At 42.0% G+C, this 24480-nt stretch overlaps 1 protein-coding gene across 3 annotated transcripts in view; it reads right to left on the minus strand.

The window, feature by feature from the left end:
* Positions 1-231: 231 nt before the first annotated feature.
* Positions 232-24480, minus strand: part of MSH4 (mutS homolog 4) — a 58601-nt gene continuing 34352 nt past the window's right edge. For 2 of the 3 annotated variants that reach the window (XM_084755483.1, XM_084755482.1), the window contains 9 exons: positions 24167-24303; positions 22787-22890; positions 21600-21724; positions 19127-19327; positions 16295-16413; positions 14917-15045; positions 11322-11496; positions 9918-10006; positions 232-578 (listed from right to left, as the gene is read on the minus strand). In XM_084755483.1, coding sequence (XP_084611609.1) covers positions 387-578; positions 9918-10006; positions 11322-11496; positions 14917-15045; positions 16295-16413; positions 19127-19327; positions 21600-21724; positions 22787-22890; positions 24167-24303 — 1271 coding nt within the window. In that variant the 3' untranslated portion in view covers positions 232-386. The remainder of the gene's footprint in view (positions 579-9917; positions 10007-11321; positions 11497-14916; positions 15046-16294; positions 16414-19126; positions 19328-21599; positions 21725-22786; positions 22891-24166; positions 24304-24480) is intronic. The other variant, XM_084755481.1, reaches the window with a different exon arrangement.

The raw sequence follows: 24480 nt of genomic DNA on the forward strand, positions 1-24480 counted from the left end.
TTAGAATTTGGAGACAATAAGTTAGGATGTGAGTGACACATTATGTCAGACTAGAACGCAAGTGCTTAAAAGTAGCTTTTTAAACCTCTTTTTTTATTATTTATTTTTAAGCTAAAATACTTCTGTTAATATTCTGGACTATCACTTTTAGCCATACTTTTTATACAGGGAAGTACAAATTTAATATGACTACACAAATGAAAACTATGCCATGATTTCTCTAACAAAAACTTTTCTTTAAAGAGTTGTCACTTTTAAAGTTATTCTAATTAACATTTTCCATCTAGAATTCATAAATGAGAATTCTGGGGTTGATATACTGTAAATTTCAACTAAGATATAAACTGAAGCGGCTGAGCCGTGGTTGCCGTGTAAGCTGTGAGCGGTCACTCCTCCGTCCTCCCTGGGAGGCTCACAGCCCCGGGAATGTCCTCCTCATGCTTCTTCTTGAGGCTCCTCAGGTATGTCCGTAGCTGCTCTGGCTCCAGCTGAGAGTTCCGGGCAGCCTGGACAAGCCTTGTGGCAAGGTGGTACACAGCTCTCTGCCTGTCCATCTCAGGGGAACTCCTTTGATTTTGCTGTTATTGAAAATATGAAATTAAAATATAAATGCTTATTTAATTCATATTTTGGTACTATCCTATTTGTTTTCATAGAAGTAGGAATTCAAAGCCAAACATACACACACACACACACACACACACACTCACTCACTCTCTCTCTCTCTCTCTCTCTCTCTCTCTCTCTCTCTCTCTCTCTCTCTCAAAGAAGTACTATCCTGGAGAATTAAATTCTCATCAAGGGGATACAAGATGGGGGCACCAAGTGTGCATGGTACCTGAACAGCAGGACAGCAGTGAGAGCAGAGTGACTGACTGGCTGTGCTGTAGACCCCAAAACCCCAATGTCTGTGTTTCCCAAGTGAGTCCAGAGCCCATGGTGTGGTTAACTCTCCAGTCCAACCTCAGTTACCCGGCTAACCCTGGGAGCTCCCACCACATAGCCTCAGCCTCAGGCCACATGCCTGCTCCCACTGTCGGTGAATACCTCCCAGGTACTAGGGGCTGTACACAAATGTTAATCCAGAACATGGCTGTTCTGGCAAGAGAAAACATCCAAAGACCCTCTACATCTGTGATCCAGCTAGCAAGAGATCATATCCGAAGATGATCTAGGTCTGTGTGATCTAGCTGGAATAAAAACATGCCTTTAATCCAGGAGACAGAGGCAAACAGATCTGAGTTCAAGGTCAGCCTGGTATAGAACAAGTATCAGGTAAAGAAAAACTTAGGTCCAGGTATGGCAGTACATGCCTTTATTCCCAAATGAAGGTAGTTAGTTTGTAGAAGGAAGCACCCATGTTTTAAAAGTGATGTTTAATTGAGTGGCAGAAAAAGTCAGAGATTTGGCAGAATAGGATATGCTCATCTCTCAGGAGAAGAAAGAGAAAAGGGAAGCTACTTAAGAGGCAGCTTTTTACCAGGACAGTAATAGAGAAACAGGTTGCAGAGAGAGAACTCAGGCGAAGATGTAACTGGCCAGAAAATGAGAAGAAACCAGAAGTTTAGAGCAGATTGCTGAGTTAGTTTGAGGCTGAGCAGAGCAATTCCAGGCTGAGTGAAGCCAGATTAAATAAGTCATCTGGGAGAAGAGTTGAGCCAGAACAGCTGAGTTGAACCAGCCAGCCCAGAGCTCAAATAAAAAAACAAAACAAAAAAACAAAACAACAACAACAACAAAAAAACACCAAAACCAAAAAACAAAACAAAAAACCAAAAAACAAGCAAAAGTGAGTTTGTCACGTCTCAGTAGCTGAAAACATTCTAGGCCTAGGTTGAATTGTATGGAGGCTAGAAGCTTCCAGGAGTAGGCCTAGGTTAGCAGAAGGAGGCTCATATGACAATTGAGCAAGGAGAATAAATTACTTTTACAGGGGGCTGTATGGTTCAACTGGGGCACCCACTCTCACCCCCAGGCAGTGGATACTTTCTGGGTACCTTGGCTCATGGCCCCAACCTCAGACCTTCCTCTGAAGTGGATTCCTTCCGATACCAGGGCAGGCAGCTCCAACTTTGAGCTTCTGGTCTCAGTGAACACAGTATCTGAGCACAGTGTCTGGGCAGTGAGGCCCCATTCACCTTGGAGCAAGAAATCCAATAGTAAGCAACCAACTCCAGGACTTCCTTTGGCAAGAGGAGGGTCCCCAGGATCATACATCTGGGGAGAGATTCTGGCAAATCCCTAAAAATCACCTGCCAGTCTGAGACTATTCCCACCAATCTGAGGGCACCTACAGGAACATCAAGCTTCCTTCCCAGGGCTCTCACCCGCCCCCCAAAAAAACCTTCAGCAGGCAGCAGGATCTACCATCCAACACCACAGACAGACAGATGGCTAAAGGCCAGCATAAAAACATAATCAGCAAAAACTAGAACAATATGGCATCTTTAGAACTCAGTTATTCTATGGCAAACGCTGGATCTCCTAACAGTTGAAATTCAAGAAAATTATATTAAATCTATGATTAAGAAAAAAGATAATGGAGGAAATAAAGAAAATCTTTAAAGAAATACAAGATGGTATAGGCAAACAGTCTGAGTCCTTTAGAAAGGAAATTAATAAATCCCTGAAGGAATTGCAGGAGAATACAAACAGGGAGAGAACTGAAGAAACTGTTTAAAGAAAGAGGTACAGATAGTGAAGGAAATCATTAAGATGGTTCAAGATCTAAGATGGAAATAGAAATAATAGAGAAAGCACAAACTCAGGAAATCCTGGAGAGGGAGAACGTAGGGAAGAAAACAGGAACTGCAGAGGTAAGCATTCCCAACAGAATACAAGAGATGGAGGAAAGAATCTTGAGTATAGAAGACACAATGGAAGAAATTGATGCATCCATCAAAGAAAATGTTAAAGCTAAAAAATTACTGACACAAAATAATCAAGAAATCAAGGGCATCATGAAAAGATGAAACCTAAGAATAACAGGAATAGAAAAAAGAGAAGAGTCCCAACTCCAAGGCACAGAAAGTATTTTCAACAAAATCACAAAAGAAAGTTTCCCCAATCTTAAGGGACGCCTATAAACAAGCATATAAGAGGCCAACAGAACACCAAACAGATTAGGCCAGAAAAGAAAATCCTCCTGTCACATAATAATCAAAACTTTAAATGTACAGAACAAATGAAAATATTAAAAGCTGCAATGGGAAAAGGCTAAGTAACATATACTGGCAAACCTATCGGAAGCATGCCTGACTTCTCAGCAGAGAAGCCAGAAGGGCCTGGGCAACCCTAAGAGACCACAGACGCCAGTCCAGACTACTATACCCAACAAAACTTTCAGTCACCATGACAGAACCAAATTTTAACAATACCTATGCACAAATCCAGGCCTACAGAAGACACTAGAAGGAAAAATCCCATCCAAGGAGATTAACTACATCAAAAAATACACAGGATATAAATAACATCACTACAGCAAAGTCAAAAGCAGACAAGCACACAAACAGTTCTACAACCAACACCAAAATAAAAGGTTCTAACAGTCACTGGTTATTAATATCTCTCAACATCAATGGACTCAACTGTGCAATAAAAAGACAGTAACAGAATGGATGTGATGTGTAAACAGGACCCATCATTCTGCTGCATACAAGAAACACACCTCAGACACCGGGATAGACATTACCTGAGGATAAAGGGTTAGAAAAAGGTTTTCCAAACAAACAGATGCAAGAAGCATGCTGGAGTAGCCATTCTAATAGCTAACAAAATATGCTTTCAACTAAAATTAAGAGATCAAGAAGGACACAACATACTTATCAAAGGAAAATTCCACCAAGATGACATCTCAATTCTGAACATCTATGCCCCAAATACAAGGGCGTCCACATTCATAAAAGAAACATTACTAACACATCGAAGCCCACACTTTAATAGTGAGACTTCTACACCCCACTCTCAGCAATGAGCAGATCATTGAGAGAGAAACTAATGGAGAAACAATGACACTAACAGGTTATGAATCAAATAGACCTGACAGACATCTACAGAACTTTCACCCAAACACGAAAGATTATACCTTTTTCTCAGCACCTCCTGGAACCTTCTCCAAAACTGACGATATAGTAGGTCACAAAGCAAGCCTCAACAGATATAAGAAAATTAAAATAGTTGCTCATATCTGACCACCATGGACTACAGCTGAACTTCAACAATGACAGAAATGACAAAAAGCCTACACACATGGAAACTGAACAACTCTAAAGTCAGTGACAACTGGGTCAGGGAAGAAATAAGAAAGAAATTGAAGACTTCCTAGAATTCAATGAAAATGAAGGGACAATATAATCAAACTAATGGGACAAAATGAAAGCAGTGCTAAGAGGAAAGTTCACACCACTAAGTTCCTTCATAAAGAAATTAGAAATATATAAGCAACCTAACAGTACACCTGAAAACCCTAGTTGGAAGTAGAGAGAGAAACAGACACACAGAAGAGGAGTAGATGGCTGGAAATAATCAACTTCAGGGCTCAAATCAATAAATTAAAAACAAAATTAAAAGAATCAATAAAACCAAGAGTTGATTCTTTGAGAAAATTAAGAAAGAAAACAATTCAAAGAATCAACAAAACCAAGAGCTGCTTGTTTAAGAAAATCAACAAGATAGACAAACGGTTAGGCAAACTAACTAAAAGGCAGATAGACACTATTCTAATCAACAAAATCAGAAATGAAAAGGGAGACATAACAACAGACAGTGAAGAAATCCAACGAATCATTAGGTCTTACTTCAAAAGCTTATATTCCACAAAGTTTGAAAATCAAAGAGAAATGGACAATTTTCTTTATAGATTCCACTTGCCAAAGTTGAGTCAAGATCAGCTAAATAGATTAAGTAGTCCTATTTCTCCTACAGAAATAGAAGCAGTCATCAAAAGCCTCTCAACCTAAAAGAGCCCAGGGCCTGATGGATTCAGCACAGAATTCTATCAGACCTTCAAAGAAGAGCTAATACCAATTCTCTTCAAATTATTCCACAAAATAGAAACTGAAGGAGCATTACTAAACTCATTCTATGAGGTCACAGTCACCTTGATACCTAATCCACACAAAGACACAATAAAGAAAGAGAATTTCAGACCAATTTCTCTTATGAACATTGATGCTAAAATACTCACAAACCAAATCCAAGAACACATCAAAAATATCATCCACCATGACTAAGTAGGCTTCATCCCAGGCATGCAGGGGTGGCTCAATATATGGAAATCCTTTAGTGTAATCCACTATATAAATAAACAGAAAGAACCACATGATCATCTCCTTAGATGCCAAAAAAGCATTTGTCAAAATCCAACACCCATTCATGTTAAACGCCTTGGAGAGATCGGTGATACAAGGCACATACCTCAACAGTAAAGGCTATATACAGCAAGCCAATAACCATTATCAAACTAATCGGAAAGGAACTTACATCAATGACACTGACATCAGGGACGAGACAAAGTTATCTATTCTCTCCATATCTCTTCAGTATAGTACTTGAAGTTCTAGTTAGAGCAATAAGACAACTAAAGGAGATCAAGGGGATACACATTAGAAAGGAAGAAGTCAGACTATCACTACTCACAGATGACATATTATATATAAGTGACCCCAAAAATTCTACCAAAGAACTACAGCTGATTAAACCCCTTCTACAAAGTGGCCGTATACAAAATCAACTGAAAAAAATCACTAGCCCTCCTCTATACAAAAAACAAATGGACTGAGAAAGAAATTAGGGAAACAACACCCTTCACAATAACCACAAAAACCATAAAATATGTGGTGTAACTCTAACCAAGCAAGTGCAAGACTTGTATGAATAAAACTTCAAGTCTCTGAAGAAAGAAATGGAAGAACATATCAGAAGATTAAAAGATCTCTCATGCTCCTTGATGAGTAGGATTAACATAGTAAAAATGAACATCTTACCAAAAGAAATCTAGATTCTAAATGCAATTCCCATCAAAATGCCAACAAAACCCCTTACAGACCTTAAAAGAGCAATTCTCCACTTCATATGGAAAAATGAAAAATCAGGACAGCTAAAACAATCCTATACAATAAAGATCTTCTGGAGGTATATATCCAGCCCTGATCTCAAGCTGTACTATAGAGCAACAGTAATTAAAACAGAATGGAGCTGAAAGCGGTGGCACACGCCTGTAATCTCAGCACTGTGGGAGGCAGAGGCAGGCTACTTCTCACATGGACTCTGGTGCCCACTTGTTGATCACCTCCCCTTGGTGTGGCAGCCTTGCCAGCCCACAGAGGAAGAGGATGCAGGCAGTCTAGATGAGACTTTATAGGCTGGGGTCAGATGGTAGGTGATGAGGGCTCCCCCTTTCAGAGACTAGGGGAGCGGGGAGAGGGCAAGGAGGAGGAAGGGTGAGACCAGGAGGAGATGAGGGAGGGGGTACAATTGGAGTTAAAGTGAATAAATTAAAAATACATTTTATAAATCTCATGAACGTTTACTACTTCATGAAAGACTCATATCCTTGCAAATAATATTTAAAGAAAATATCCTGCTAAATCAGCCAAATTCATAAACAAAATACCAAAAGTAACAGAAAATCCAGCAAATAACGGGTCTGCAAACACATTTTGTTTTAAAAGTTGTGGGACAACCCTGCTTACTGTTCTGCGGTAACCACAATTTTAAATGTTACCCAGGAATATGGTGAGTTATCAGAAAACCACTTCTCCAAAGGCACAAGAACTTTTGGAGCCTAACAGAAAATATTGCCTGAGGAGTAAATAAAATAAAAAGTAAATATAAGTTGAGATATAAAATCATGACTGGTTCTTAACAAAGTATACCTAAGAATATCCAAAAATAATATTTAAAATAAATTACCCTCCAGTAGGACTTAAAAGAACAAATATGAAGCTAGAATTTTTTTTTACGATTTTTAATGTATGAGTGCTCCAAATTCCAGGATAGACGGTTGTGAGCCACCATGTGGTTGTTGGGAATTGAACTCAGGACCTCTGGAAGAACAGACAGTGCTCTTACCTGCTGAGCCATCTCTCCAGCCCTAAATTTTTTTTAAAACTTCTAATTTACATCTCTGACCGAGCTAGATAAAGTAATCAGCATTTTCAACCCTACCTACTTGGAAAATCTTAGTAAGTTTCCCAGAAGTATTATCTCCTAAAATCTTTCTCAGAGGCAGACACTTCTCTCTGTAAATATATTTTCCCCTTTTCACTACGGTAAAATGAGTAAGGTTCTATAAAGTAGAATGAGATATCACATACTTAGTCATCTATTTGGAACCTAATTAATTACTCTTATTTATATGAAAGTCACTGGGTATCTGTTCCAGGCACCAAAGCTTTTGTCTATGCATCCACCTGATGTGGGATTGGAACTGAAGCAGTGTAGTTTCCAGTACAAAAGGCCTGTCTGAAGCAACAGATTATGGCAGTCATGGAACATTCTGTAAGAAAGATGCTCAGAGAGGGAAAGCTCACTTCCAGCTCAGACCAGAAGCTTGTAGAAGGCAGAGAATCTGGAGCCAGTCTTGACTGGTAGAAGTGCCGAGAAGGGAAGGCTGTGTGTGGACAAATAGCCAAAGCAGGCGTAGTAGAGCCTTGGAACACAATCAGGGAAACAATAAGTGACAGAAATGCAAATTATGTGGTGCTAACTGATGTGAGGAGACCCTAACCCTGACTCTGGGCAAAAGGGCAAACTCCTGAGCCACAGGAGACCTGGGAAATGAGGACAGGCAATGAAGGGTTCTTTAGAATGAGAGCAATGTCCTAGTGGCTGACAAAAGGGTTCACCTTTATGATTTGGCAAGCAAAGTGACAGTCCAGGAAATCAAAGGGAAAAAACACTAAAAACAATGACAGCTGGGCACAGTGGCATGGGCCTATAATCCAAGCACTCAGGGAGGCAGAGGCAGGTGGATCACTGTGAGTTTGAGGATAGCCAAAGGCTACACAGAAACTGCACCACCCACCAGAGCATGCATGCACTACACCTAGGCCCGCGGGGGGCTTATAGAAACTGCACCACCCACCAGAGCATGCATGCACTACACCTAGGCCTGTGGGGGGCTTACAGAAACTGCACCACCCACCACAGCATGCATGCACTACACCTAGGCCCGTGGGGGGCTTACAGAAACTGCACCACCCACCAGAGCATGCATGCACTACACCTAGGCCCGTGGGGGGCTTACAGAAACTGCACCACCCACCACAGCATGCATGCACTACACCTAGGCCCGTGGGGGGCTTACAGAAACTGCACCACCCACCAGAGCATGCATGCACTACACCTAGGCCTGTGGGGGGCTTACAGAAACTGCACCACCCACCACAGCATGCATGCACTACACCTAGGCCCACGGGGGGCTTACAGAAACTGCACCACCCACCAGAGCATGCATGCACTACACCTAGGCCCACGGGGGGCTTACAGAAACTGCACCACCCACCAGAGCATGCATGCACTACACCTAGGCCCGTGGGGGGCTTACAGAAACTGTACCACCCACCACAGCATGCATGCACTACACCTAGGCCCGTGGGGGGCTTACAGAAACTGCACCACCCACCAGAGCATGCATGCACTACACCTAGGCCCGCGGGGGGCTTACAGAAACTGCACCACCCACCAGAGCATGCATGCACTACACCTAGGCCCACGGGGAGCTTACAGAAACTGCACCACCCACCAGAGCATGCATGCACTACACCTAGGCTTCCAACACATATGTAACTCAAGGGCAGCTTGGTCTTCATGTGGGTCCCCTAGCAAGTGCAGCAGGGCTGTGTCTGTCATGGGCTCGGCTGCTTGTTTTCATATCACTGTCCCTTCGTGGGGCTGCCTTGCGGGGCCTCAGTGGAAGAGGATGCTCTTAGTCCTGATGTGACTGGATGTGCTGGGGTGGGTTGTTAAGGGGGGGCTCCCTTTTCTGAGGATAAGGGGAGGGGGACGGAGGAAAGGGGTAGTAATGGAAGGAGAGGAGGAAAGGGGTGTGTTTGGGATAAAAAGTGAATAAATTTTATAAATATATATTAAATTTTTTTACTTAAGAATTGGATTTTTTACACAGAGAAACCCCGTCTCAAAAAACCAAAAAAAAAGAAAGAAAAAAAAAGAAAAAAGAAAAAGAAAAAAAAGAATTGGATTTTCAGCTGGCCGTAGTGGTGCACACCTTTAATCCCAGCACTTGGGAGGTAGAGGCAGGCTGTGAGTTCGTGGCCAGCCTGGTCTACAAAGTGAGTCCAGGACAGCCAAGGCTAACAGAGAGAATCCCAGTCTCTAAAAACCAGAAAAAAAATTGGATTTTCTATCTTAAATATCTTGATTATGAATGTTTAAATTAAAAGCCTTAATAAAATATATATTAAAATATTTTATTCACTTATCTACTACAACTCCTCACCAAAAAACCAAAAAACAAAAAACAAAAACAAAAACAACAACAACAACAAAAAACTCGTGACAGAGTTAAACCTAGAGAAACAGTCATGGGCCAGTTTCTGTGCGCTGGTGAGTGAAGCGCTGCTGCAGCCCATCCTCCTCCTCACCTAATGCCGCCCTTCCTTCTGCAAGCTGAACTGAGCTCACACACGCACTTGACTACATGCACACACATGCATCTAGAGAACACTGGTAGTCACCACGTGAATGTGAAGCCCTCACGGCCTCGGACAGCTACAAGAGGCTGCTGGCATGTGTGCAGAGCTGCCTTGAGCAGCTACGTGCAGCGGCATGGAAGTTCTTTACACTACAGCGTGCCTTATAGTAAGGGAATGCAAAGACTTTGCCTTATTTCTACCAAGTTTGGAGGTTTGGGGTTTGTTGTTGTTTGTTTGTTTGTTCTGCTTTGCTTTGTTTACCGAAATTTGCCTTGTAATTTGTGCTGTGATCTCTCTGGCATCCAAGACAATCGACGGTGGCAGTGAGGAGGCCTCTGCAGCTTTTAATCCTAAAAATATAGAAAAGAAATGTTAGTCTCTCCTTCTGTCCAGTCTGATCCAGCAGACCAGGAGCATGATATTCCACCAGGACTGCCTCACACGAAGGACACTGTCAACCCCCACTCGCTGTAAGGTGCCACAGTTTACCGAGCCTGTGTCTGTAAGAGCAACAGACACAGCGCCATGCTCACTGAGGAAACTATCGCTGCTAGGCTTGCCAAGCCAGAGCGGACACATGACAGTTCCCTGCGCCCTGAAGACTCCACACACAGGACCATTCTCCCCATCTCACCTAAGCCTCAGACAATGGAGCCGAGAGTGATAAGGGCAAACATCCAATGCAAAGGAGCTGTGAAGTTCATTTCCCACTTTAAACAGTGGAGCAGTCATATCCATAGATAAAAGTGATTTCTGGAGACTTCAATGTCTGGGTAAAGTTGAAAATTTATCCAGAACCTCAGAATCTGCATGCTGCATGATTTACATAGAACGTAGTTGACAAGAGTTTAAGAATATCATGGTTTCGTAATATATTCCTTTTTTCCTTTTCTTTCTCTTTCAGTTATTTTCAAGACAAGTTTCTCTGTGTATGCAGCCCTGGCTGTCCTAGCACTCACTCTGCAGACCAGGCTGGCCTCGCACTCAGAGATCCACCTTCCCTCCCCTGCTTCCCAAGTGCTGGGATTAAAGGTGTGCGCCACCACTGGCTGCTGTGTTGAATTTTAAGATTTTTATATTTAATTATAAAATGCCCTGAAAACAAAACGACTATGGCAATGTGTGTATAGAAAATATATTTTCAAAAAAATAGAAAATATATTTTCAATTATATAATTTACAAATACAAACTGTTATACTGGAGCTGGAGAAATGGTGCAGTGGTTATGAGCACTGGCTGCTCTTCCAGAGGTCTGCGTTCGGTTCCCAGCACTGACATGACAGCTCACAGCTGTCTGTATCTCCAGTCCCAGAGGACCTGACACTCTTTTCAGCTCCTAGGCACCAGCCACACAGGCAGCCTAGGAGCTACATGCAGACAAAAACCTCATATACATAAAAAAATAAATCTTAAAAGAACCTGTTATGCTTTCTAAGAAGCCACTTCTTCCCAGGCTTCCCTGCATTGTTCTAACCATACAGTCACTGGCTCAGTTCAGCTGAGACAAAGGAAAAGCAAAGAGCAGACCCTACGTAACCCGAGCTCACAGAGAGCGAATGTTCTAGAAAGCATGTAAGCCCTGGGACGGATGAGGGACAGCAAATGAAGGGAAGGAGGCTTTCCCTAAGAGACGCGCACTGTTCTGATATCTATGTGTGCAGTACCGTAGTTTTTTTCTTCTGTGAGTCCCCTGGAAAGTTTGTAAGTATACAGAATTGCATCTTTATTTCTTGAGGTATTCTTCATGTGCTGAACTTCAAAATGCATGTTTTCTACATTAAGATATAGGGAATCTATATGGCATAGTTCCAGGAAGTGGGTAGTAAAAAGTGTAAATGCCTAGAACAAATAACAAACAATGAGTATTAGTACTTTTAAATTATCTAGAAAATTATATTTTAACTATTTAAACATAACACATTAAAGCTGTGTGTGGTGGCGCACGCCTTTAATCCCAGCACTTGGGAGGCAGAGGCAGGTGGATCACTGTGAGTTCAAGGCAGCCTGGTCTACAAAGGGAGTCCAGGACAGCCAGGGCTACACAGAGAAACCCTGTCTCGAAAAACAAAACAAAACAAAACAAAACAAAACAAAACAAAACCATAACACATTAGCTTAACTTTACAACTAGTTTAACAAAGACGCAGGAATGAAACCAGTATCTTGGAGACTGATATGATCAGTTTATGGTTTTTGAAGTTCATATCCAATGAAAGGTCAACTTGTTTGTGCATGTACAATACCTTATGTGAAAGAGAAGCAACTCCACAGAAGGGAGCTGACCTTTACTAGACACACAGCCACTGCCTAGAGAAGGGACCACAGCTCTCCTGCCCACACGCCGCAGCACTTCCCTTACATCATACACTCTTCACACTGAGCTCCCTTCTATACAGAGTTTTGCAATATGGGATTAATGACTTATGTTAGGTATTTAAATTCTCAAAGGTTTTATTTTGTGTTTGTTTTTGGGGGGTTGTTTGATTGTTTGGTTTTTGTTTTTGGTGTCATGGGTTAAATCCAAGAAGAAATTCCCTGAAGTTTTCAGTTTTACTAAAGCAAAGAGAGACCTGAATAATTGGTTATATTCTAAAATATTACACATAAGCCGGGAGGCTGTGGCACATGAGAAGCAGAGGCAGGTGAATCTCTGTAAGTTAAGGCCAGCCTGGTCTGCAGAACAGGCCAAGTCAATCAGAACTATGCAGAGAAACACTGTCTGGGGGAAGATATTACACATCAGAGGTTGATAGAGCATTGGTTAAAATTTAAATATTAACATGCCAGGATTCCCAGCACTTGAAAGGCTGAAGCAGGAGGACTACCATCAGTTTGGGACCAGTTTGGGCTACACACAGAATACCAGGCCATACATCTAGTGGGGATATGTCGTTTCAGCCAAAGACAACAGCAAAGGAAAGAGAACTGTGACATGTGACTGAACATGGACATTCTCCACAGCCCACGGCAGCTGAGCTCAGGTGTCACAGGGGGTGAGAGCTGTACAGGAGGGTTAGTGAGAGGTCGCAGCACAGCTGGGAGGAGCCAATCTGGTCCTGTGCAGTGTCTCATGGAGAAGTGATGGGAAAGGGCAAGACTGGCAGCTACGTGGCCTCTAGAGTAAACAGGTCAGCAGCTAATGACTGTTTGACAGTAATGTGCTTAAAATGTATGTATCAAGGGGTACAGATACAGCTCTGTGGTAAGGAACTTGCTGACCGCGTGCCAGGGCCTGCTTAGAACCTTATCAGCGCACACACACACACACACACATACACACACACACACACACACACACACGTGCATAAACTCTACTAGGTTAACTCAACAGAAAAATGATGTTTTCAGGGCCTATGGATTACAAACACTGTGCTAGACACCAAGGATTGGATCCAGGTTAGAAAATTAACTGTAAGCATCTTAAAAGTAAGAAGCAACACAAGCTTCTAACTTCCTGCTAGGAAGGAGGTATCTTAAAAGTGTTGAAGATCACTATTCCTAGGTACTGCAGAATATCACAGAAATATTCAGTCAAAATATTGACACTGTATCAGTCAGAGGTCTCAAAAGAGTCAGATCTAGGGGGATCCTGTTTCTCCTTTCTCTTTCCCTCCCTCTCACTGGCCCCCCCTCTGTTTATGCATGTGCACTCATTATAAAGATTTTGTTCAGCTGGGCATGGTGGCGCACGCCTATAATCCCAACACTTGGAAAGCAGAGGCAGGTGATCACTGTGAGGTCAAGGCCAGCCTGGTCTACAAAGTGAGTCCAGGACAGCCAAGGCTACACAAAGCAGCCCTGTCTCAAAAAGGAAAAAAAAAAAGGTTTTGGTTCATAGTCACAGAAGCTAACAAGTACCATAACCAACTGTGGGTAAGCTATAGATTCAGCATATAGACTTCCAGCAGCAAGACCAGGGCTCCTCTAAGTTATGGTCTGTTCAGGCTTCCAGCTTACAGGACAGGGACATGCCGACCCCTGAAGGCTGTGGGCTCAGTTGACAGCTCAGATGTTCACTTCTTCTGGAAATATCCCACAGACATAATTCAAATAATGTTTAACAAGATGTAGGAATGTCTGTGGCTGGTCAGACTGACATATAAAAACAACCACAAAATACTCATTTGGTTTTTGTCTTAAGTGATAAGTGCATCTTGGTTATATAAGAAATTCTGGCTAACATTTGAAATTATATAAAATATTATGTATTTTGATTTGTCATATGTTACATGTTATATTTAAATATATAATAGCTTCTCATTCTGTATAAGGAATCACTGGGACTCTTGTTTAGGTATTAAAAAAAAACTCCTTAGGGACCTTTTAAGGGATTTTAACTAGGAGAATATACGTTTTTACATTTCTCATATCTGTGTATATTTTGAGTGGCCATCTAAGAAGTAATTTTCCAAATTAGCTTAATAAAAGAGCAAAAATAAATTTTACATAATTTGTGAGAATCTAGTTTCTTTAAAGGATGGTGTTTTCTTTGGGAATTTTTTTCTATGATGCCACAAGGATTATTATATGTGAAAACAACTCTGAAAATATCTTCATATTTTGTTGTTCAGTTTGATTAAATAAAAGCCAAATAACTGATGCATTATTTGAAGGTCTCAATTTTAATCCTTGTCTGTATCATATATATACAACAGTAATTAATATTTCTATTTTAACCAGAAATGAAACAGAATTCCTGCAGTGTGCATGTTCCTCCCAAAATTGTTTACAGAGCTATTTGTGGGAACTGGTATAAACATCCAAACATGTCGCATACATGAAGCACACCATCTAGAGTGGACTGGCTGCTGGCATGATGCAGTCATGTCACATATATGAAGCACACCATCTAGAGTGGACTGGCTGCTGGCATGATGCAGTCATGTCACATATATGAAGCACACCATCTAGAGTGGACAGGCTGCTGGCATGATGCATGTCATATATATGAAGCACACCATCTAGAGTGGACAGGCTGCTGGCATGATGCATGTCATATATATGAAGCACACCATCTAGAGTGGACAGGCTGCTGGCATGATGCATGTCATATATATGAAGCACACCATCTAGAGTGGACAGGCTGCTGGCATGATACAGCCATGTCACATATATGAAGCACACCATCTAGAGTGGACTGGCTGCTGGCATGATGCATGTCATATATATGAAGCACACCATCTAGAGTGGACAGGCTGCTGGCATGATGCAGCCATGTCACATATATGAAGCACACCATCTAGAGTGGACAAGTTGTACCTTTATGCCCAGCAGATGCTCACAGACAGCGTAAGAAATCCCAATGCCTTCTTCTGTATTAGTGCCTCTGCCAAGCTCATCAATTAATATGAGTGACCTGTCATTAGCATTATGCAGAATATATGCTATCTGGAAGACATAATTTTAATACTATTCATTGTAACCACACCAGTGCCTTAGAAAACAAATGAAATTGGTCTCTTTATTAGTTTAGCTATCTGAAATGTAGTTTAATAGAGAAATCCTGCTGAGCAGAAAATAACACATTGCCTTTTTTCAGAAAAAATTTCATGACTAATAATTCCACCTGAATAGTTCATATGTAAAAACAGAAATTTACATATGTATGAGCAACAAAACAGTATTATCTACAATATCGAAAAGCAAAGCAGTGAACTAAATGCTTAAATAAACACAAAGATGGCCGCTTTCTTCTCTACAAATGGCCAATCATCATCATAAAATGTTGAAGACCAATTCAAAATGTATTTACTTCAAAACTTACTTATATTTGCTAAAATCACAAGATATTAAGAAAAACATAGTGGTTTAACAAGTTTAAATCCATGGCAAACAAACAAGACTTAAGTTGACAGGAACCTTTCCTTCTCTCTCGAGGATATCAATCTTCCTCAAAACACAGCACCTCACCCAACCATACTGTAGCATGGCAGCTTTTTATGGAGTGAGGTCTATTTAAAAGATGTGCTTCCTGGGGGGTATTGGCACTCAGCTAGGATGCCAGCACTTAGAAAGAGAGAGGCAGGTGGATCTCTGTGAGTTTGTGGCCAGCCTCAGAGGGCTATATACAGTGTGATCCTTTCTCAACAATAAAGTAAATAAATAAGATAAAGACATGCCTCCTGTATCTAGAATGTTGGCAGAATCCCACAGGCATCTGTACACGCTAAGCAAATGTACAGGTTTATTTTCCTCACTTTCTATGCACATGCAAACAGGAGGTGTGGCTGCGTAGTGACCCATGTGCCCTTCCTAATAGATGTTCTACCATCTCTGCCTCTAACACAGCTGCTGTTTGCTCACATCAGAAGCAGGTGCACACTCTTATGGGAAACAAGCTTCCTCATTCTTCCTGTTTATAAGGGCAAAGACAATGACTTTTAAAGCCAAAGAACAATTGATTCTACGTAAGAGTCATTGCCTTGGAAAAGCCTGTCAGACGCCCCATGGAGAAATGTGAAAGCCACATCAGCTGTCTAGAGCTGTATGCTCTGTGAAGTATCAGCTTCCATTCCACCTAAGTGACACAGGAAGCTGTCTTTGACTGCCCTCTGGCTCTCAGGAAATAAAATGCACACAGCTCTGGGTGCCATGATACTTAATATGCTTTTAACACAAGGAAACTTTGCTTTGTTACCTCTTTCATTTCTTTCATAAATGTTGATGAGTTTGTTTCAATATCGTCATCAGTACTGATTCTTGTAAAAATCTGCTCAGCAATCCTAAAGGAGGCGTATTCGGCTGGAACGTAGGAGCCTGTGAAATAAAGAAGCAACTCAAGTGTTTTAGAAAACAAGGTACCAACAACACTGCGCTCCTCAGCCCTGAAGTAGGACTGTGTTCCAGATGGAGTGGTGTGCGTGGAGCTACAGAGCATGGCCCCGAGCTCTCACGCTCACTGCATAAGCTAGCACTTACGCTACAATTGCCTCTGGTACCTGCCATACAGAGTTATTTAAAAACCCAAATTATGTCTTATTTGATATGATGCTCAACTACATCAGAAAGAAAGAGATTACTTTAACCGTCATAAATGATTAGGGTATATAAGTAAATGATAAACATTCAAAAGAGAAACCTTGGAGGCATGCTTGTGAAGCTCATCAATGGAATCGGAAGGAAATGTATATAACGGCCAAGTTGATGAAAATCGCTGTAAAACACAAATAGTGTGTGTTTCTACAAACATGCAGAAATGTGTCCAAAGCAGAAGGACAGTGAAAACATATAAGCAAAAGGAAGACTGAGTTATGTTCCGTGAGGCCATCCTTATGCTACTGGGCTATCTAAACACTCCCCATGTGACCAAGGATCTAACTGTTAGCCCATTTTTCTACCTAATGTGACAAGAAAGTCATTCTGGGGAATAAGGGGAAAATGGGAGGGAGGGAAGAATGGGAGGATACAAGGGATGGGATAACCATTGAGATGTAACAAGAATAAATTAATAAAGGAGAAAAAAATGAAAAAAAAAAAAAGAAAGTCATTCCAACATCCTAAGCCAAAATAAGTGATGTCGAATGAGAAATGTATCTCATAAAGTCCTGAGTAGCTAAAGGTGATGTAATGGGCCTGGCTGAGGAATGAGGACTCGGAAGGGCAAGTAGCAAGCATCAGCTGACTGAGCTTACACTAGAGTACTCACAGTACCAGCAGCTCACTCAGCACACTAGGCATCTCTATGCTTACCTCTGATTAGCTAAGTGACACACTGAAATGGGTGTGGCTTTCCTCATCTTAGCAAAGAGAACAATGGGGTGAGGGTCACAAAGCTCTGAGGATGTACCCCTCCACACGACTGTGCTTTTAAACTAGCTTAAAGGCAGAGACCAGGAGCTGGGGAGACGGCAGCAGGCAAGAGCACGTGTGTGGGGAGCTGAGTGAGAAACCTGGGAAACCTGGGCCTGTAACTCCAGCAGCAGGGGGCACAGATAGGTGGGTCCTGGAGGCTCAGTGCCTGGCCAGCCAGGCCGAAACAGCAAACTGTGGGTCAGTGAGAGGCCCTGTTTTAAGACAACAAGGCAGAGCAGGACGGGGGAGACACGCAACATCCTCTCGTCCTCTAGCTTTTCATGTGGTTGTGTGCACCTACATACCCACATGCGTGGAACACACACACACACACACACACACACACACACACACACACACACACACACACGAGACTGTAAAAGTAGGGCAGGCTCTGACACTTCAGAGTCATACAATAAATAGTGCTGAAAGTAGATTTTGACTCAGAAGTATGTGGCTCAAAACGAAATACAAACATTTTCTGAGCTGCAAGAACAACTTGCGATGTTCCTGTGCTCTGGGAAGGGCCCGGGGTCACACTGCCTGGGTGTGAATCAGGGCACTGGGCCCGGGGTCACACTGCCTTGGTGTGAATCAGGGCACTGGGCCCGGGGTCACACTGCCTGGGTGTGAATCAGGGCACTGGGCCTGGGGTCACACTGCCTGGGTGTGAATCAGGGCACTGCCTCCTAGAGGCTAAGACCCTTGATATACTCAGCTATAATCCGGAGATAGCAGTAATACTCATTAGACTTTGATCATCAGATAAGGAAGCCATGCTCTATGATGGTAAACACAGGGCAGAAGGAGCAGCCCAGCATGGTGAACTCAGGATTAGCCACTGGGACAAGTGTGCTAGCCTACAGACAACCTTCTTTCCTGACCACAAGCCGCACTTTGAGCCTGACCTTCATTATCCAGACAAGGAGCAAATATTCATTAAAGGCCTCCTACATGTTCAGGTGAAAAAACATATAGGAAAAATGGGCCTTTCTCAGACTAAAAAAAAAAAATCATTTATCTATTAAAAGCAACCTTAAGAGTTTTCCAGGCTGGAGAGATGGCTCAGAGGTTAAGAGGACTGACTACTCTTCCAAAGGTCCTGAGTTCAATTCCCAGCAACCACATGGTGGCTCACAACCATCTATAATATGATCTGATGTCCTCTTCTGGCAGGAAAGCAGACATACAGGCAGGATATTGCTACTTTTTTATTGCCATGAAAAAACACCATAGCCAAAGCAATTATAGAAGGAAGAGTTTACAAGGGCTTCCAGTTCCAGAGGGTGAGCCCTTGACCATCATGGTGGGGATCATGGCAGCAGGCAGGCATGGCCCTGGAACAGGAGGTCAGACCCTACGTCTTACCCTCACGTTAGGAGTTCAGACCGTACATCTTACCCTCATGTTGGAGACAGAGAGAACGAACTGAGAATGACCCAGGCTTTTGAAAGCTCAAAGTCCACCCCCAGTGAAACTCCTCTTCCAGCAAAGTCACACTTCCTAATCCTTCCTAAACAGCTCCACCAACTGGAGACCATACATTCAAACACATGAGCCTAGAGCTGCAGAGATGGCTCAGCTGTGAAAGGCGAGGCTCACAACTAAACATATGCGCCTATGGGTAGTGTTCTTGTTCAAACCACATCAGTAACCATACAATAAAAGTGCAGCTTACCAATCTGGGCCATGATCTGACAAAGAGCAATCTGCTTTAAATACGTGGATTTTCCACTCATATTCGGTCCAGTTATGATCAGAACATTACTCCCTTCTGTAATATATGTATTGTTTGCAACAGGTTTCTCTGCAGCTATTTTTTCAAGAACGGGATGCCATCCTTGTTTGATTGCTAAAGTGTCAGTAAACTCCGGTCGAACTGGAAAAAAAAGGGGGGGGGTATTTAAAAGCAGAGGTGTTTATATCTAAATATCTGTGGTATGCACATCTAGGCTAACCTTAGCAGTTTTATGGGGCCAATTAGGGACAGTAAGTGACTATTTTATCCCAAACATACTCCTAAATCTCCCTTAACTATAATGGACACACTCAGGAATGTGGTTCTTATTCACTACCCTGGGTTCCAACACGCTCATGAAACTTTCACATCTGTAATTATTAAAAAGAACCACATGGTCATGGGTAATATCTTCAAAATAACCAGTGACTCCTACAGTAGAAAGCTTATCTAGTGCTCCCTGAGCACTGCCTCACCGCTCACACACGTGCTTACCTAGTGCTCACTGCCTCACTGCTCACATATGTTTACCTAATGCTCCCTGCGCACTGCCTCACCACTCATACACATAGTGTTCAGAGTGGAGTGACTGAGCAGTAGAGCCACACACAGAACAGACACTCTGCCTACACCTTGGAAAAGATGTCTAAAAGCAATTGTGTAGAAAATACAGTGTAAAAGTTCTGTTAGTTCACACAAAGATCTCTATGGGAGTACCTGAGGAGGGAACTGTAATATCACACTGAGAAATAAACTGCAGAAATCAGCTTCAAAATGCTCAAAACAGATTAATGTTGTTCCAGAAAATATAAAGATGCTTTTAAAACTACTGCAATTTGAGAATTTAGATACAATAGTTCTCAAATTAAAACAGAACAACAGGTCACTTAATAGTTAACAAACAACTATAGGCAAGCACATCCTGGGCTGGATGTGGCTTTTTTGGTAGAGCTTGCTTATCATGCACAGCGTCTGGGGGCCATCAGGGCACTGCATAGACGGGGCATGGTGGTGGGCATGTGAGGTGGAGGCAGGCCTGAGGACAGAGGTCATCCTCACTTACTAACTCCAGTTTGTGCCTGTCTGGAATACATGATAGCTGGTCCTCACAAGAACCACCCCCCCAAAAAAAAACTAGAATAGTGGATCCCAAGGTAAAGTCTGATCCCAAAAAGATATGAGAGAGTAAATATTTCAGTCTGTAAGAGAGCAGTGAAAAGTTAGCATTGCTTACTCTTATAATTATTTGTGATTATCATCTGGAATTATTTATATTTAAGTTTAGAAATGTAAAACAATTTTTGTAAGATATTGCCCACAAAACAAATTAATGTAATGGTGCTGGAGAGATGGCTCAGTGGTTAAGTGTACTTGCTACTTTTGCAGAGACCTAAGCTCAGCTCCCAGCACCCACATGTGGCTCACAACCATCCGTAACCCCAGTTGCACATGACCTGATCCTCTCTCTTCGTCCTCCAAGGGCCTTGCACACATGGGGTGCGCATATACACATTCAAGCACTCATGCATACATATAAAACAAAAATAATCTTTACAAATTACTCAATCAACGTAACAAATCAGAAATGCTGTTGCTAATTTTAATCACAAATATTAATTTTAATATCATCTACAGTTTATTCTATTATAACTATCACACACTAGCATCCTGGTATATGATAATAACTGATAAATTGTATAAGAAGTTTCAGGGGCTAATGATACTAAAGTGGTGCTCTGGCATTAGAAAATTACTACATATTTGTATAAAGGTCCCTGTACAGACATGGGAAAGAACATGGCACAGTCCCTGCTTTTAGTGGCCATGTGCCCCATGGACACACCCGCTGTCTTCTGGTGTTCAGGACGCCATTTCCATGAGCATTCACACTAAAACTTGGATCATGGCCATTTCTCCAAGGACACAGCTCAGCAGTCTCTTATTTAGGAAACCTTTAAAGATCCCTGCACCTTTGTTCTTTTTGACTTGCCATTTTTAAGATGAATATTACTTGAATTTAACTTAAAATTTTTAATTTTTATTGTAATCATGTATTTGAATGTGTGTGTGTGTGTGTGTGTGTGTGTGTGTGTGTGTGTGTGTGTGCGCGCATGTGAATGCAGAACCTGAGGCAGCCAGAAGGTGTCCAGTCCCACAGAGCTAGAGTTCCAGGCAGTGGTGGTGCTGGGAATCAGACTCAGGTGCTCTGGAAGAGCAGTGTGCACTGTCAGTTGCTGTGCCATCTATCCAGCCCTCAAAAGAGTTTTATGATTAATTTCACCATTGTGTGTCTTAGTTTGGATCACAGACAAGAAACTATTTCAAATAAAATGTTCAGAACTATTATATAAAATTGAGTAAGATACAAATTTCAGTATGCCACATGTCCTTTTTTCCAAAGCAAGTGACTCACCATAGTCAGAAAGAGTACAGGCATGAGCAAAGGACAGCAGCATATCCAGCATCGACACAGTGTCAGAGAGCTTGTACAGGCAGTGAATGTACTCATAAATCTCACTAAGCAGCTTGCACACTATCCTGAAAGCACACGGGAGATGAGACATGATAATCCTTTTTAAAAGAAGATATGCAGGTTTTAAATGCGTGACAAAAATAATATTCACACTTGTACACTATAAAGAGTCCATTTTTTGGTGGATTGTTTAAGATAAAATATTGATGTCTCTGCAAGCACAATATCACATCTATCAGGTAAAAAACAATCCATCTTCTTCTATGTTCATTGTTGAAATGATAGTCTCATTAGACATAAATAAAATAGACATTTTCAATAAGATTCTATAATTTTAGAAATATAAAATATTTTACATAGATGCAATCAAGGACTCACTATACTTTACACTTATTTGTTAATAATCTGTCTCACACATAAAAACACAGACACTTATATAAACATATGCACAGAGATACAAACAGAGAGGGGTAGGGAGGGGGGAGAGAGAAACAAAGACACACACAAAAAGACCCATACACACAAACACAAATACAAGCATACACACAGATGCACACCATGTTCAAATCCTGTCATTATTTAGGTTTTCAAGAACAGGGTTATAATGCAGTACACTCCAGGGACTTTTCCCCTTTCAAGGATAAATACATGCACAAAATTTACATTGCATTAATAGTATCTGAGACCCAGAAGCCTAACCTTTCCCCTCTGTCTCAGCCTGCCACTTCTGAATGTTCTGTCTCTCCTAACTTCACGGTGACTGTCCCAGGAATAAGAAAAGAGCTGGCACTATTACGATGTTGCTTTAGAAATATACCAGAGTGTGAGAAGCCAAGGCTCACAGAACACAGGAAAAGAATAAGCTGAATTAAGCCTGAGATAAGGCCATGGCACAGGAGCGCTACACAATGGCCCATGCATAGTACTGGGGTACAGCTCACTCTTCCTACTACATCTCCCCTCACACTCTCAGTGAGACTCATTTGTTCTCAGCACAATGGCAGACTTTCATTTCTAACATTCAGAGTTCAGCCATCTGCAATCAGACAGTCAATTAATTAAATCTATTATAATTCCTCAAATTAAACCAATTTAATTCAGTATTCAAATATTTCAAATGTTCTTACATGTAGGTCATATGATAGATTTCTCGTAAAGACTCTTGGCATCTTTCATTCATTTTAATTAAATCTGCTGATGTAAAGCTATATGAATTCTTCACTTTAGAAATCTGCAGAAGTTAAAAGCAAGTTGTCAAGTTGTGTATATGAGATGCACATGAGATAAAACATACAGTTCATAGGACAGAAAGACAGTATTTGGATTAACTACTTTAATTTCTGAGATAAAGTATTGCAAACTAAGTTCTAAATACTGACTGTGAAAAAGAAAAGCAAGATATCATCAAAGATAAAGAAATAAGTGTATCCCAACCTCTGCAGTATGCCTAGCTGATAAGCCTGGAAATGGCCTTGTAGAAAGGTTAGAAATCTGCATCTCATGAGCAGCTGATGCACACGATGGGCATGGGGACCCTCTGGGACCCTCACGCTGTCCTGACTCTCCTCTCAGGCCTTGTCCCCTGTCTGACCCTCACTCAGTCTCCAGCTCCACAGCTCTTCTGTGCATGCACTGTGTGTGTGTGCAGCAGAGGAGTGAATGTGCACACAGCGAGAGGCACTACACAGGTTACAGGCTTAAAATCACTCCATTAAACATATTTCCTTCCTGCAAAAATTGTCAAATCTTTAATAGCATCTGGAAAACTATGTAAATAAAAGGTAGGTGAGATGCTTCAGTGGGTAAAAGAACTCACAGCCAAACCTGGAGACCTGAGTTTAATCCCTGGGCTCTCACGGTAGGAGGGAACTGAGATGCTCTGACCTTCATGTGTGCACATATAAAACTATGAAGTTTTAAAAGTCTAAACAAAGCTGGCCAGGTGTGGTGGCGCATGCCTTTAATCCCAGCACTCACGAGGTAGAAGCAGGCAGATCTCTGTGAGTTCGAGGTCAGCCTGATCTACAGAGTCCAGGACAGCCACGACAACACAGAAACCCTGTCTTGGGGGGGGTTGGGGAGGGGAAAGGAAAGAAAAGAGAAAAGAAAAGAAAAAAAGAGAAAAGAAAAGGAGTCTAAATAAGTGGGGTGCAGTGGCACATGCCTGTAATCCTAACACTCAGGGGCACAAAGGCAGGCAGATCTCTGAGTTCCAGGCAAAGAGAGTCTAGGACAGCCAAGGCTACACAGAGAAGCCCTGTCTCAAAAAACAAAAAACCCCAAAACCAAACAGAAAATGAAATAAAAGGCAGTCTAGTGTTTTCCTAAGTCCTTCTGTCAAACGCCTCCTTTGGTTGTCGCTGTTAAGCGTGTCACTGTGCGGTGTCTGCCCTATGAGCACAGCAGCAGAGCACGCACCACACAGACGCTCAACCCAGGAGTCCTGAGACTCCACCCAGGCAAGCCCACGCGCAGCGACAGCCATCTCCTTGCTAATCCCTGCTCACCTTAATAAACTCTGAGGGAAGCTGGTCGCTGGAGAGCGCAGCGCAGTCTGTCGTCATCTGGATGAAAAAGCCCCGGGCAGAGCTGAAACTGGTCCGCAGGGGGAGGCTGTACTTCTCTGCCAGCTGTGATATCATGCCTGGGGACCAGGAACAGGACAGACAGTGGGAGTCTTTGAGGCTTTTTACTTATGATTTTATACACAAACAGGAAACTGTTCTTAGGGTTTTGTTTTGTTTTTTAACAGCAAAAATGTCCAAAAGACATGGATAAGTACCCTTTAACGTGCTATTCTCTGATGTGCATTTTTAAGAGT

This window comes from Acomys minous (genome assembly GCF_964271855.1).
Source record: "Acomys minous genome assembly, chromosome: 14".
Taxonomy (NCBI): Eukaryota; Metazoa; Chordata; class Mammalia; order Rodentia; family Muridae; genus Acomys; species Acomys minous.